This window comes from Conger conger, chromosome 9 (assembly GCF_963514075.1).
Source record: "Conger conger chromosome 9, fConCon1.1, whole genome shotgun sequence".
NCBI lineage: Eukaryota > Metazoa > Chordata > Actinopteri > Anguilliformes > Congridae > Conger > Conger conger.
In genome coordinates this window covers 5,044,054-5,055,032 of record NC_083768.1, presented here as the reverse complement: position 1 = coordinate 5,055,032, position 10,979 = coordinate 5,044,054, and the positions used below count along the sequence as shown (strand labels likewise).

At 49.5% G+C, this 10,979-nt stretch overlaps 1 protein-coding gene across 1 annotated transcript; it reads left to right on the top strand.

Annotated features, from left to right (window-relative positions):
- Positions 1 to 1,537: 1,537 nt before the first annotated feature.
- On the top strand, positions 1,538 to 8,206 carry LOC133136721 (oxygen-regulated protein 1-like). Its single transcript, XM_061254385.1, has 4 exons — positions 1,538 to 2,158; positions 2,684 to 2,837; positions 3,600 to 6,373; positions 7,013 to 8,206. The coding sequence occupies exons 1-4, from the start codon at positions 1,538 to 1,540 to the stop codon at positions 8,204 to 8,206; spliced, it is 4,743 nt and encodes a 1,580-aa protein (XP_061110369.1).
- Positions 8,207 to 10,979: the final 2,773 nt, after the last annotated feature.

The following is a 10,979-nucleotide window of genomic DNA, read 5'->3' as shown; positions in this document are numbered from 1 at the left end:
TTCAAGGTGTGAGCTCAGGATTTTGCATAAAATAATCTATTAGAACAATATTTTGCAACTATAATATAGTGAAACCTGATGTCATCTGATTATATTTTGGTCAGGTCAACCTTTATTTGGTGTAGTACGTTTCCCACCCTTATTTTGGTCCCTCAATAATGGTATAAATAACAAAATTACTCCCATTCAGTTGGCTGATTTGTCATGCGAAAATGATCGTTCGTATTTCGTGTTCACAATAGGCGTATGTCTCTCAGGTGGTGCTGAAGAATGGCTTTAGTTAATATTGCCATCATATGCACACAGGAAGCACTGTATTCCCTGTGTTTACAGGAGAACACATACAAAAGCTTTTTGAAGAGTATTTTTGGAAAGTCAGTGTTCTTGAACTCCATTGCTTTCAGTCACCAGTCGTGATTGTTACATCAGCATTAGAACGCTCACACAAGAACATTCTAATCGCATGGTTGTGATCTCACACCGTGAAGGATGCAAACGCACAGGTAACGCTTTTAATGTAGGGCACAGGCCAGCCTGCAGCACAGTGCCTAAGGGGAGCATGACTGGGACCTGGAAGGTTGGTGGTTCAAGCCCCGGTGTAGCCACAATTACATTATTACATTATTGGCATTTGGCAGACGCTCTTATCCAGAGTGACATACAGTTGATTAGACTAAGCAGGACACAATCCTCCCCTGGAGCAATGCAGGGTTAAGGGCGCAATGGCTGTGCGGATCTTATTGTGGCTACACCGGGATTAGAACCACTAACCTTGCGGGTCCCAGTCCTTTACCTTAACCACTATGCTACAGGCCACCCCGGTGCTCTGCAATAAGATCAGTGCAGCCGTTGGGCCCTTGAGCGAGGCCCTTCACCCCACATTGATCCAGGGGGGCTTGTCGCCTGCTTAGTCGAGTCACCTGTAAGTTGCATTGGATAAAAAGCATCAGCTCAGTAATTTGGAGGGAAACTTGTGACCGACCGAGCTACAGCCACATATGGTCCGAATATCAGCATAATTAATTTTCATTTCATTGGCAAAAATGTAAAAAAAATAAACAAATGGCTCTATAAAGGTGAATATATTGCATTGCTTCAAAAGGATACCAAGGCAGGTGACTCTCACCTTTTCTACTACGCTGTTCATATTGGGCCAATAAACCCTCACTCCAAGACAAAGGCGCAAACGTCTCCCACAGTTTCTCAATAAAGACACGTGCAGTGCAGGCACTGCTTTAACATTGTATCAGTGTTGATAGTAAATGTTAGTGTACATTTTTACATTTAACATCAGTCATTTGGCAGAAGCTTTTAATCCAAAGCGACTTACAAGTGCATAGGTTCTTCCACAAGTTAAAGCATCACATCCATAACTAGTAAAATACTCATTAAGAGCGGTTCTAAACAAAAAGACAGTCATCGTAAGTGCAATTTTAGAATTTTAGAATTTTTTTTTTAAGGAGATGAGTTAATAAATAAAATTAAAATTAAAATGCATCACACAGCGTCTTTCGTCTCTTTCAGGGGATTGTTAATGATGAGTGGCAAGGACCCCCCCCAGCGGAATGCGACCGTGGGGGGCAGGCAAACGGCGGCGTCTGGGCCCCCCGTGACCTCTGACCCCCCCGTGACCTCTGACCCCCTGGCCCCCAAGCGCGTCTGCTTCTACAAGAGCGGCGACCCCCAGTTCTCGGGCTTCAGGGCGGTCGTCAGTGGCCGCACCTTCAAGTCCTTCGAGGCCCTGCTGGACGGCCTGTCCCGGAAGGTGCCCCTGCCGTTCGGCGTGCGCACCATCACCACCCCCCAGGGGACCCGCGCCGTCCGGTCCCTGGACCAGCTGGAGGACGGGAAGTCCTACCTCTGCTCCGACCGCCGGAGGGTGAAGCCCATAGACCTGGAGGCGGCCAGGAAGAGGCCGGTGCCGTGGAACTCGGCCCTCCAGGCCACCGGGGGGCGCCGAGCGGCACAGCCGGCAGCGGGCAGGGCGAAGCGGGAGAGCGCCGGAGCGCTGGCCGTCTTCAGGAACGGAGACCCCGGCTCCATGCGCACCGTGGGGCTGCAGAGGGTCGGCTCCATGAGCTTTGAGGCCCTGCTGGAGCACATCTCTGAGCTCATGCAGTTCCCAGTGCTGAAGCTCTACACCACCGACGGCAGGAGGGTGAGGAGCCCTTCTTCTGTGGTTGTGATTTCAGAGCCAGTCAGGAAGTGACTTTACAGCCAGTCAGGAAGTGACTTCACAGCCAGTCAGGAAGTGACTTCAGGGCCAGTCAGGAAGTGACTTCCCAGCCAGTCAGGAAGGGACTTCACAGCCAGTCAGGAAGTGATTTCAAGGCCAGTCTAGAAGGAAAATGTCATGCCATTCTTAATGTCAGTCAGACACAACCCCAGTAAATATAAGCTCTATTAATTTCAATTTCACATTTTGCAGTGCCAAATTACAATATAAACATGAAGCCAAGCAGCTTTACATGAACTGGACATTTGCTTTTGACATGAACCAGACATTTGCTCGACATTTGCATCAAAATCATGATGGAAATGGGGATTAATAAAAAAAGAAGAAGAAATGATCAGAATTATAACAGTATACAGTATACATGTAATGTAATGTAATATGATATATCATAATGCACTGTGGTGTAATATAATGTAATGTAATATGATATATCGTAATGCCCTGCAGGTGGATGGCCTAGCAGCTCTCCTCCTCTGCTCCGCGGTGGTGGCATCCTCGGGTGCTGAGCCCTTCAGGCCAGACGGATACAGCCTCCAGAAGCCCCCGCAGACGTCCCGGAGCGCGGCTCACCCGGAGCCAGGCCGGCTGCAGCCAAGGCCCAGTGAGTCCCAGAATCTAACCCTGTTTTCTGGAGAGTTCTGTGACGTGGTTTAACACAGGATCCCCACAGCCCTAGGATGCCCCGAAACACATTTAAAAGTTCCGTACCGATGGCTTCTACAGTAATTGCGCAACCAAAAGCCAACTGGTCACTGGAAACGGAAGTGTGTCTGCCTCTGTTGACTCATTAGAGCGAGGCGTCTCAAAATGTACTGTATCTACACTCATCAAAAATGGCCCTTTTGCCCCCAAAGGATACTTTTAACCCCTTCACCTAAATTCATTTTAGCTAGAGCAAAACATACAATACATGTGATCTTATAAGATCTGATACATGCTTGTGAAGGTCATAAGAAGTAAAATATACAATGCTGGCTGCTAATTGATTAGTTGAGGACATAGTTAATCAGAAGGATGCATACAATTCTGCTCATGTCATACATACTGCAGGTCCTGTTGTCTTGTGAGCTGGCAGTTTTGTCTTGACTGTGAACTCAGGACTTCTATTCTGCATAGCACGATCCACTGTTAAATAACCTCTAACAGAGTGTTTCAGAGTCCCATAGTCCCGTAGTCCTGTAGCAGTTAAATGTATCACAAGCACACCATGAGAGTAGATTTTGTCCTGACCTTTTTCTTTTCCAAATTTCAAATAATTACTTTTCTTTCATTTTCTTTTGTTTCTGGACACCTCCACTCATTTCACCTGCGCTCCCTGCCCCCGCTGTTCACCTCCTGGCAACACATCCTCCGCTTTCAAAAGGGAAGAGCAAGTCGCTGTCCAGGAGGAGCTCCCGGAACCTCTCCCTCTCTTCGGAGACGTTCTCGGGGAACCGGATCCACGGCTCCATGTCCCGGGGCCTCTTCCGCGCCTGCAGCAGCAGCACGGCGGACACCGGCGGCCTGGCCTGCGCCGGGGGACAGGGGGCTTCCAGTGCGGGCGGCGGGGCCCTGACGGCCCCCGGCGTCGAAGACATCGAGAAGTCCTGCCGGATAAACCAAGACGGCAGCATGACGGTGGAGATGAAGGTCCGGCTGATGATAAAGGAGGAGGAGACCATACACTGGACCACCACCCTGTCCAGGTCCGGCACCACCTGCTGGCCGGGAGGGGGACCTGCACCACAGGAGCTGGCGGATAGAGGATCGCTGGACTCCAACAACGGTCGCGTAGATGACCCTGTTGATGACGATGATGCAGGCTGGATTGGGACTGCTACAGTAAAGCCATCCGTGCCACAGGCTGTGGCGAGAGATCCTGATGAGGAAAGAGAGGGTGAGGATGCAGAGGCAGTCGATGTAGAGAAACCCAGAATCAGGAGGGTGCAAACCCCAGGGCCGAGGGCCCTGAGGAAGAGACAGCCACCCACTGAAAGCATCCAGTCTGCGTCAGACACAGAGGTTCAGGAGAACGTGGCCGGCGTCTCTCGCTCGGACATCGAACAGAGTTCAGGGGGCACCGTGGCGGAGACGCACGGCAGTCTCACCCAGCAGCACCACGGCCGGCCCGTGCCCAAACCCCGGCGTGCCGTGGCAGCCCGTCACAGTGAGCTACGCTCCGCTTTCCGGGCCTCCAGGTCGGCGGAAGTCCTGCAGATACAGAGCAACGGGGGGGAGGTCACGGAGGCGGTGCTGCACGTCTACGAGCAGCAGAGTTGCTTCGACAGTTACTATAGCAATGGAAAGATCGCCGGCGAGCATCAGTCCGTGAGCAGGGCGGTGTGCAGCCGGACGTTCTCCACAGATACCGTCCCTCGTTCCTCTGGCGACGGCAACGGCAACGGCCGGCGACTGGAGAGGCCCTCCGTCCTCTCAGAACCTCCCTGCAGCGAGTCTGACAGCACCTCCACGTCATCTGAAGTCGCGGTCCCCTCCTACAGGATGCGGAACAACCTATCGTCCTGCACGGACAACGAAGCCTGTGTCACCACGGGGTCCCCGTCTGAGGTCTTCCAGCAGGATGCGGGCAGCTCCGGAAATCGTGGCCTTCGACCGGGAAAGAGGAGGCCATCAGAGAAACTCAAAGTGAAAAAGAAGGCCTCACCCCTGTCCTTGATTCCGGGTGGAGCCTTGGCGGAGAGCACGATGGGGGATCTCAAAGGTGGCAGGCTTGTGAAATCCACCTCAGACATTTCCCGGGACAGAGAGGAAGAGGGAATCAGAGCTGAGGAGGGAGAAGAAAATGAGCAAGCAATGTTTCGTCAAATGAAAAAGAAAAAGAAAGCATTGAGGGACAGAGATGACATATCCAAAAGCCACACCCTGTTGTTGAACATCAAGCACCTGGGAGAATCTTCAAAAGAGCTCAATTTAACAGAAGGGAAGTCCATTAGTGAGACTAAGCTCAACGTGAGCACATTTGCGAAGACAGATCTGTTAGACATCCGGCCTCCCGTTTTGGTCCAGAAGATGCTGGTGAAGCAGTGGTCGATGAGCGAGGAGAGAAGGGGAGCGAGGGAAACGAAGGAGATGAGCGAGAGTGTGTCGATGCCCGCCCTCGACGCCTCTCCCTCCGCTGTAAACGAGTACGTGGAAAATTGGTTGGAGAAAATTCCATCGCAGGATGCCCCTTGCCGTGCGGAGGACCCGAGAGCTACAGACCCGAGAGCTACAGACCCGAGAGCTACAGAACTCGGGGCGAAGGTGCAGTTTCAGATCAGCAGCGACTCCTGCGAGGAGTCTGAGGCAAAGTGCGGAACTCAGTCGCCCCCGAAGGAACTCATCACCGACCGACCGTCCTCACATGCCCCCACAGAGGGAAGGCTTCACCTGGGCACTGAAGGTGAGCAGCACACGATGAAGAGCGCAGGAACATCACAGTCCCACGTCCGCCCGAACCCAGTGGCAGAAATACCAAAATTCAAACCGCACAATTCCGGCGAAGCTCTTGTTCAGTCAGGAGCAGAAATGCCTTTAGCCTTAGAGGCTGCACAAGAGCCCCAGATTAAACCCTTGCTGGAGCAACTGTACTCATCGATTCAATCGATCAACCAGGTTTCACCGTGCGCCGACACTCCTTGCCTTGAGAAGTCCCACAGTGCGCCAGACTTCACCGTTCAGGTGGCCTCCATATTCGGGTCGTCCTCCAAGATGCTGATTGCATTTTTATCAGTGATGTCCTTGAAGGAAGCCATCGCAAACCTGGGCGGAGACCGGATGTCCGAGAAGGACTCGGGTGTCTCCGAGGCCTTGCAAATGGTGATGGCTCTGCACAAACTAGCTAGCATAGAGAACTCGGATGAGCTGAAGACTGGCCTCTCGGACTTGCACAGATCTGCCTCGTCAGAGCTACTGAAGAGCTGGAGCAGTTTCCAGGAGCTCAGGAGCCACGCTGACAGTCAAGAGAACTTTGGTGCCTCAGAAGATCCAAATCTGTCTGAGGCAAGCTTAGAAGACTGTCGCAACCAAGAGACATATCCGTATGGATTCCAAGAGCTGATAAAGGAACTTGGCATCTCTGGCAACCTGCAGAAAAAACTGTCCTGTTTAGTTATGGGGGAGGTGGTGGATGAGGAACCAACAGAAGAGTCAGAAGAGGTAAAACGTTTTGTTGACTCAGCAACTGAGGAAGATTGCTTTGTGGAATCTGTGCAAGGCATAGGCACCAGTGACTTTGCACAATCTGTGATAGAGGATGAAATCACTGGCTTTGTCCAGTCCATTGCAGAGGAAGTCCATGACGTCAAACAATCTGACCAGGAGAAAGAAATCAATACCCCAGCCCAAGAGCCCAATACCCCAGAGGAGCCCATCTTAGAGGAAAAGGACAATGACTCACAATCTGTCCAGGAAAAAGAAGTCGACAATCTTGAAGAATCTGTTCCAGTGGAACATGATGACGTTGCACAGTCTACCCAGGGGAAAGATATGAGTGGCCGTGTACCGTCTCTTCAGGAGAATGACTTGAATGATGGATCAGGCTCTGAAGAGTACAAAAGTACGGAACATGATATCTCCAGAAATTACGCTTCATACATCAGTGTAGATGAAGGTTCTCTGCAATGCCAGCATTCAACTTTAGAAGAAGCTGGTTACTTAGAAGGGAGGGTGGGTGGGACAGGAAAGCCAGCCATCTCTGTCAGGCAGGAAAAAGATGTCACCTACATCCAAAGGGAGGTTTGCTTCTCACAAATGGGCACAGTGCCAGAAGCATTTCAACTTTCTTCCACTGGACAGTCGAAGGAGGTGGAGTCTATGATGGATGATTCTGACGACAGGGCGAGAATATGCAAGTTCCAAACCGGTTCAGGGATATGCGAGGACTCCAGTCCTCAAACCTTCTCTCACTCCTTGGAGATCCCGGGGGACCTGCTGGAGTACATAACCTCAGTCCTCCTGTCCTCCTCCCTGGCGCTCAGCTACGACTCCCGGGGAAACATGCGGATCGAGCCCGAGAGGCCCTGCGACAGGCCGGTGAAGGGCGCGCCCCGGTACGGGCAAAAACAGCTGCCGAGCCCCAGCGTGTCGGACCTCTCAGACTACAGGGAGACGTCGGAGAGCGACGGGTGCTCGTCGCGGCTGTCGGCGGAGTTGACCTCGGAGAGCGACGGGGAAGGTTCCGGAGTTCAGCGGGATGGGTTACAGGGAGCGAGTGACGCCAGCCGGGAGGAACCCGGGAAAGCTGAGGAATACACCACCGGCAGTATCGACTCTGACCCTGACGGAGGGGCGGAGGAGACGGGAGGTGTGGCGCGAGGCGGGTCCCCGGAACGCCCCGCTCCCTGCGCGGATGACGACCTCAGCGACGGGGTGCTGATAGACAAAGGCCGGTGGCTCCTGAAGGAGAACCACCTGATCCGGAGGTCTCCGCCGGTGCCTTCCGGAATGTACGGGAACGTCGACACCACGTCGGCGGACACCACGCAGGACGACGGGAGCGACGACGTTCCCTGCTACTCCCAGCCGGGGAGCCACCGTGCGCCCCTGGCAGTGCTGTCGTCCTCCGAGCTGGAGGAGCTCGCCAGGCCGGTGATGCCCAAGTGCTCTTACTTCAACATGTCGCACGGCAGCGACTCCGAGCCGTTCCAGGACGAGCTGAGCGACGGCGGCTGGACGAGCGCCGTCAGGAACGTCGGGAACGTCGGGAACGTCGGGAACAGGACCCGGACGAGGACCGAGCTGGGGGCGTCCCCTTCCGACACGCTTCACCAAACGACGGCAATGAAGTGCGGCAGCCTGTCTTCCTTCGCCTCCGTGGAGTTCAAGATGGCGGAGAACAGGGTGCACCCCCAGGCCGGGCCTTCTCACCGGGGCGCCCCTGGGGAGAGCCAGCCCGGTGGAGCGCCGGACACAGCCAGCCAGACGCTCAAAGAGCAGGAGTCTCTGGATAAACTTCACCTGGTGTGTGGCCAGCACTGCCCCATACTGTAAAGCCAACACTTCACCATCCCGTAATGACACTGTACCACGCTGTCCAATAGCTCAGTGCTCTGCACGACTCAATTTAGAACCACACTTTAATCCAGTAACGTGCATTATTGTAATCCAACATGCTACCATACTGTCGTTCAATGCTCAAATCTTCAAAAGTCAAATGTACTTTGTATTTTGGGTATATGTTTTTTCTCTCCACAGGGCAAAGGTGCTCAAAAGAGAGGTGCTTGTACACATATGCATATGTATCATACAAATAATGTAATTTCTCATTTTGGAATACATACACTAAAGTTAAAAACCTAAATTGCAAGATACTATGGAGATATTTTATAAACACATGGTGCCTAAACACTTATACTGTGGGTAAAGTTATTTATATTTTATGCATAAATTCCAGCCATTTTAAGAGTAAATGTGATGGCTACCATTGGAAAATAAATTTACAGTCACAGCTATCTTCATATTATTGGGTTTACTCAATGGCTTTCAGAATTAACGGATGGTGGTTCCTGAAACTGAAATGTTTAAAGGGACTTTATGGTCGATGTGAATCTTTTGTAATAATGCTTGTCCAGACTCCATTATAAGCACTTGTTTTTTTATTCTGTGGTTCTGTGGTGTACGGCACCTATACTTGAATAATGAATGAATGGGGCATCCAGGTTGTTGTGAATTTGACCGACATACTTAATTTGAAGGGAATATTAATGATTTGAAGATACCAGCACAACATAACTTCAGATAGACTGGGGCCATTGTTGGCCTGCTAAAACAACAATGAACAATGTTCAACTCTGAGGATTGTTTCGTAATTATGATAATATTATATTATTAATGAAGTTCTAGCCTTACACAATGAAAATATGTTAGCATATAATTTCAAATATATTGAAAAAAATATTTTATGAAACATTTGGATATATGAAGGCACTCTGCTATTTTGCTCAATAACACATTATGTTAGTTAGTTAAGATATATCCCAAAATAGCAATAATTGGTAGACCAAAAATATTTTTGTATTACTATATTTTTCATTACAAATGTCAGTTTCTTATTTCACAAATATGTCTTGACGTTGCACACCGGGGACCCGGGTTCGATTCTCGGTCCTGCCAAAAAGCCAAGTATGGCCGGCTCACGTGGGGCAGCAATAATTGGCTCGCTGCTCCAGAGGGAGGGACTTGGCAGGGTTATTAGATCGCCGCACAATAAAGCACCTCGGGCGCCTCGGAATCACGGCAACGGGCACGAGACGAGACGGCTTGAAGAAGGCGTGTCGCTCTCATTCGGGCCGCCGAGGGACGGGGTGCGGGCGGTACATCTAATACGACTACCTCCAATTGAATCAGACGAGGTACAATTGGCTACCAAATTGGGAGAAAAAGGGAAAAATCTGAAAAAAAAATATATATATATATATATATATATGTCTTGACATAGTCAGTATATGTGCATGTAGTTCATTTCTGAAAATAGGATCAGAACAGCCTTCCATTGCTACAAATATAGCAAATCAGGTATGCCAATATACTGCACATGGATCTCCATATGGAAACATATATTTTTGTTACATGAGAGTAAACATTGCACATTAACTGTATTAGATGTATTATTAGCCATTTGACATGTGTTGTGAATCAATGATGTACAAATACATTAACAGAGCTGTAGAGACTGACTTCTCTTTAGCAGTTAGTCAACAACTACATTAGTTCATGCCAATTCATGGAACCTTCTTGTCAAGCAGTGCCCCTGTGCATGCTGGTCTTCATTCCAACCATAATTGCAATCTCAGAATCTCAGTCTGGCTCTTTATCATGTTCTTTGTCTGGATTTTTTATGATCTTTCTGATGGTTAGTTTTAGTGGCCAGGTGTCCACACTTTCAACAACTAGGAGCATATTGATTCACCTCAGGCGTTAATTTGATCAGCTAACAAGTTACTTGTTTGTATGCAGTTGTTTGCAATATAGCATAACAAGCACAATATGAACTTGGGAATTTTATCGTAGTTGATTTGACGAATCAGGGGACAATGTCCCCGGAGCAATATGGGGTGAAGGGCCTTCCGCTGTGCGGATCTTATTGTGGCTACACCAGCTTGAACCACCAACCTCCACACCAAGGGGTGACATCATTGTTTAGGAGAGGCGCACCCTCTTTGCTCTTTGCTCAAACGTCCACTAGGTGGCAGCACTGGATAAAACAAAATGCTGTATCCTCAACTACCTCATCAACACTATTTAGGATACTAATATTACCAAGATTTTTTTTTTTTTTTTTTTTTTTTTCATTTCACTTGGGGATATAAAAGTTAAACAAATAAAAACTACATGTATCGCATTGCTATTTTTACAATGACCGATGTTAAAAGTATTGGGGAAAGTTGTCTTCAAAATAAAACCATACATTGAAAGTATACAGATTCGTCCGTCTGTTGCATTGTGCTATTTCTAATTGGGTTGTCAAATTGCTCAAGAAAAAATACAAAATGAATGCTATAAAACTACGAGGAAACTGCTCCTCATAATGCTATTTCTTTCTTTGATACCATCTCTCAATCTGAAAGGAACGATCTGTCTATATCTCTCCTTCTCCCCCTCTCTGCCTCACTCGCTCCCTCTTTCCCTCTCTCTTTATATCTCTCTGTTTCTGTCTATCGCTCTCCCTCTCTCTTCTGCTTTCCGTCTCTCTTCCTCCCTTTGTCTGTCCATCCAAAGCATAAATGTGGAAGAGTAGCCGGGCCATATAATATGAAGAAGAGGA

Excerpts from the sequence above, each read along its gene's own strand:
- LOC133136721 (XM_061254385.1), top strand. The coding sequence starts at position 1,538 with ATGAGTGGCAAGGACCCCCCCCAGCGGAATGCGACCGTGGGGGGCAGG. Across the intron at positions 2,838-3,599 it reads CCGGCTGCAGCCAAGGCCCA|GGAAGAGCAAGTCGCTGTCC; the intron begins GTGAGTCCCAGA and ends CGCTTTCAAAAG. Across the intron at positions 6,374-7,012 it reads CAACAGAAGAGTCAGAAGAG|TCGAAGGAGGTGGAGTCTAT; the intron begins GTAAAACGTTTT and ends TCCACTGGACAG.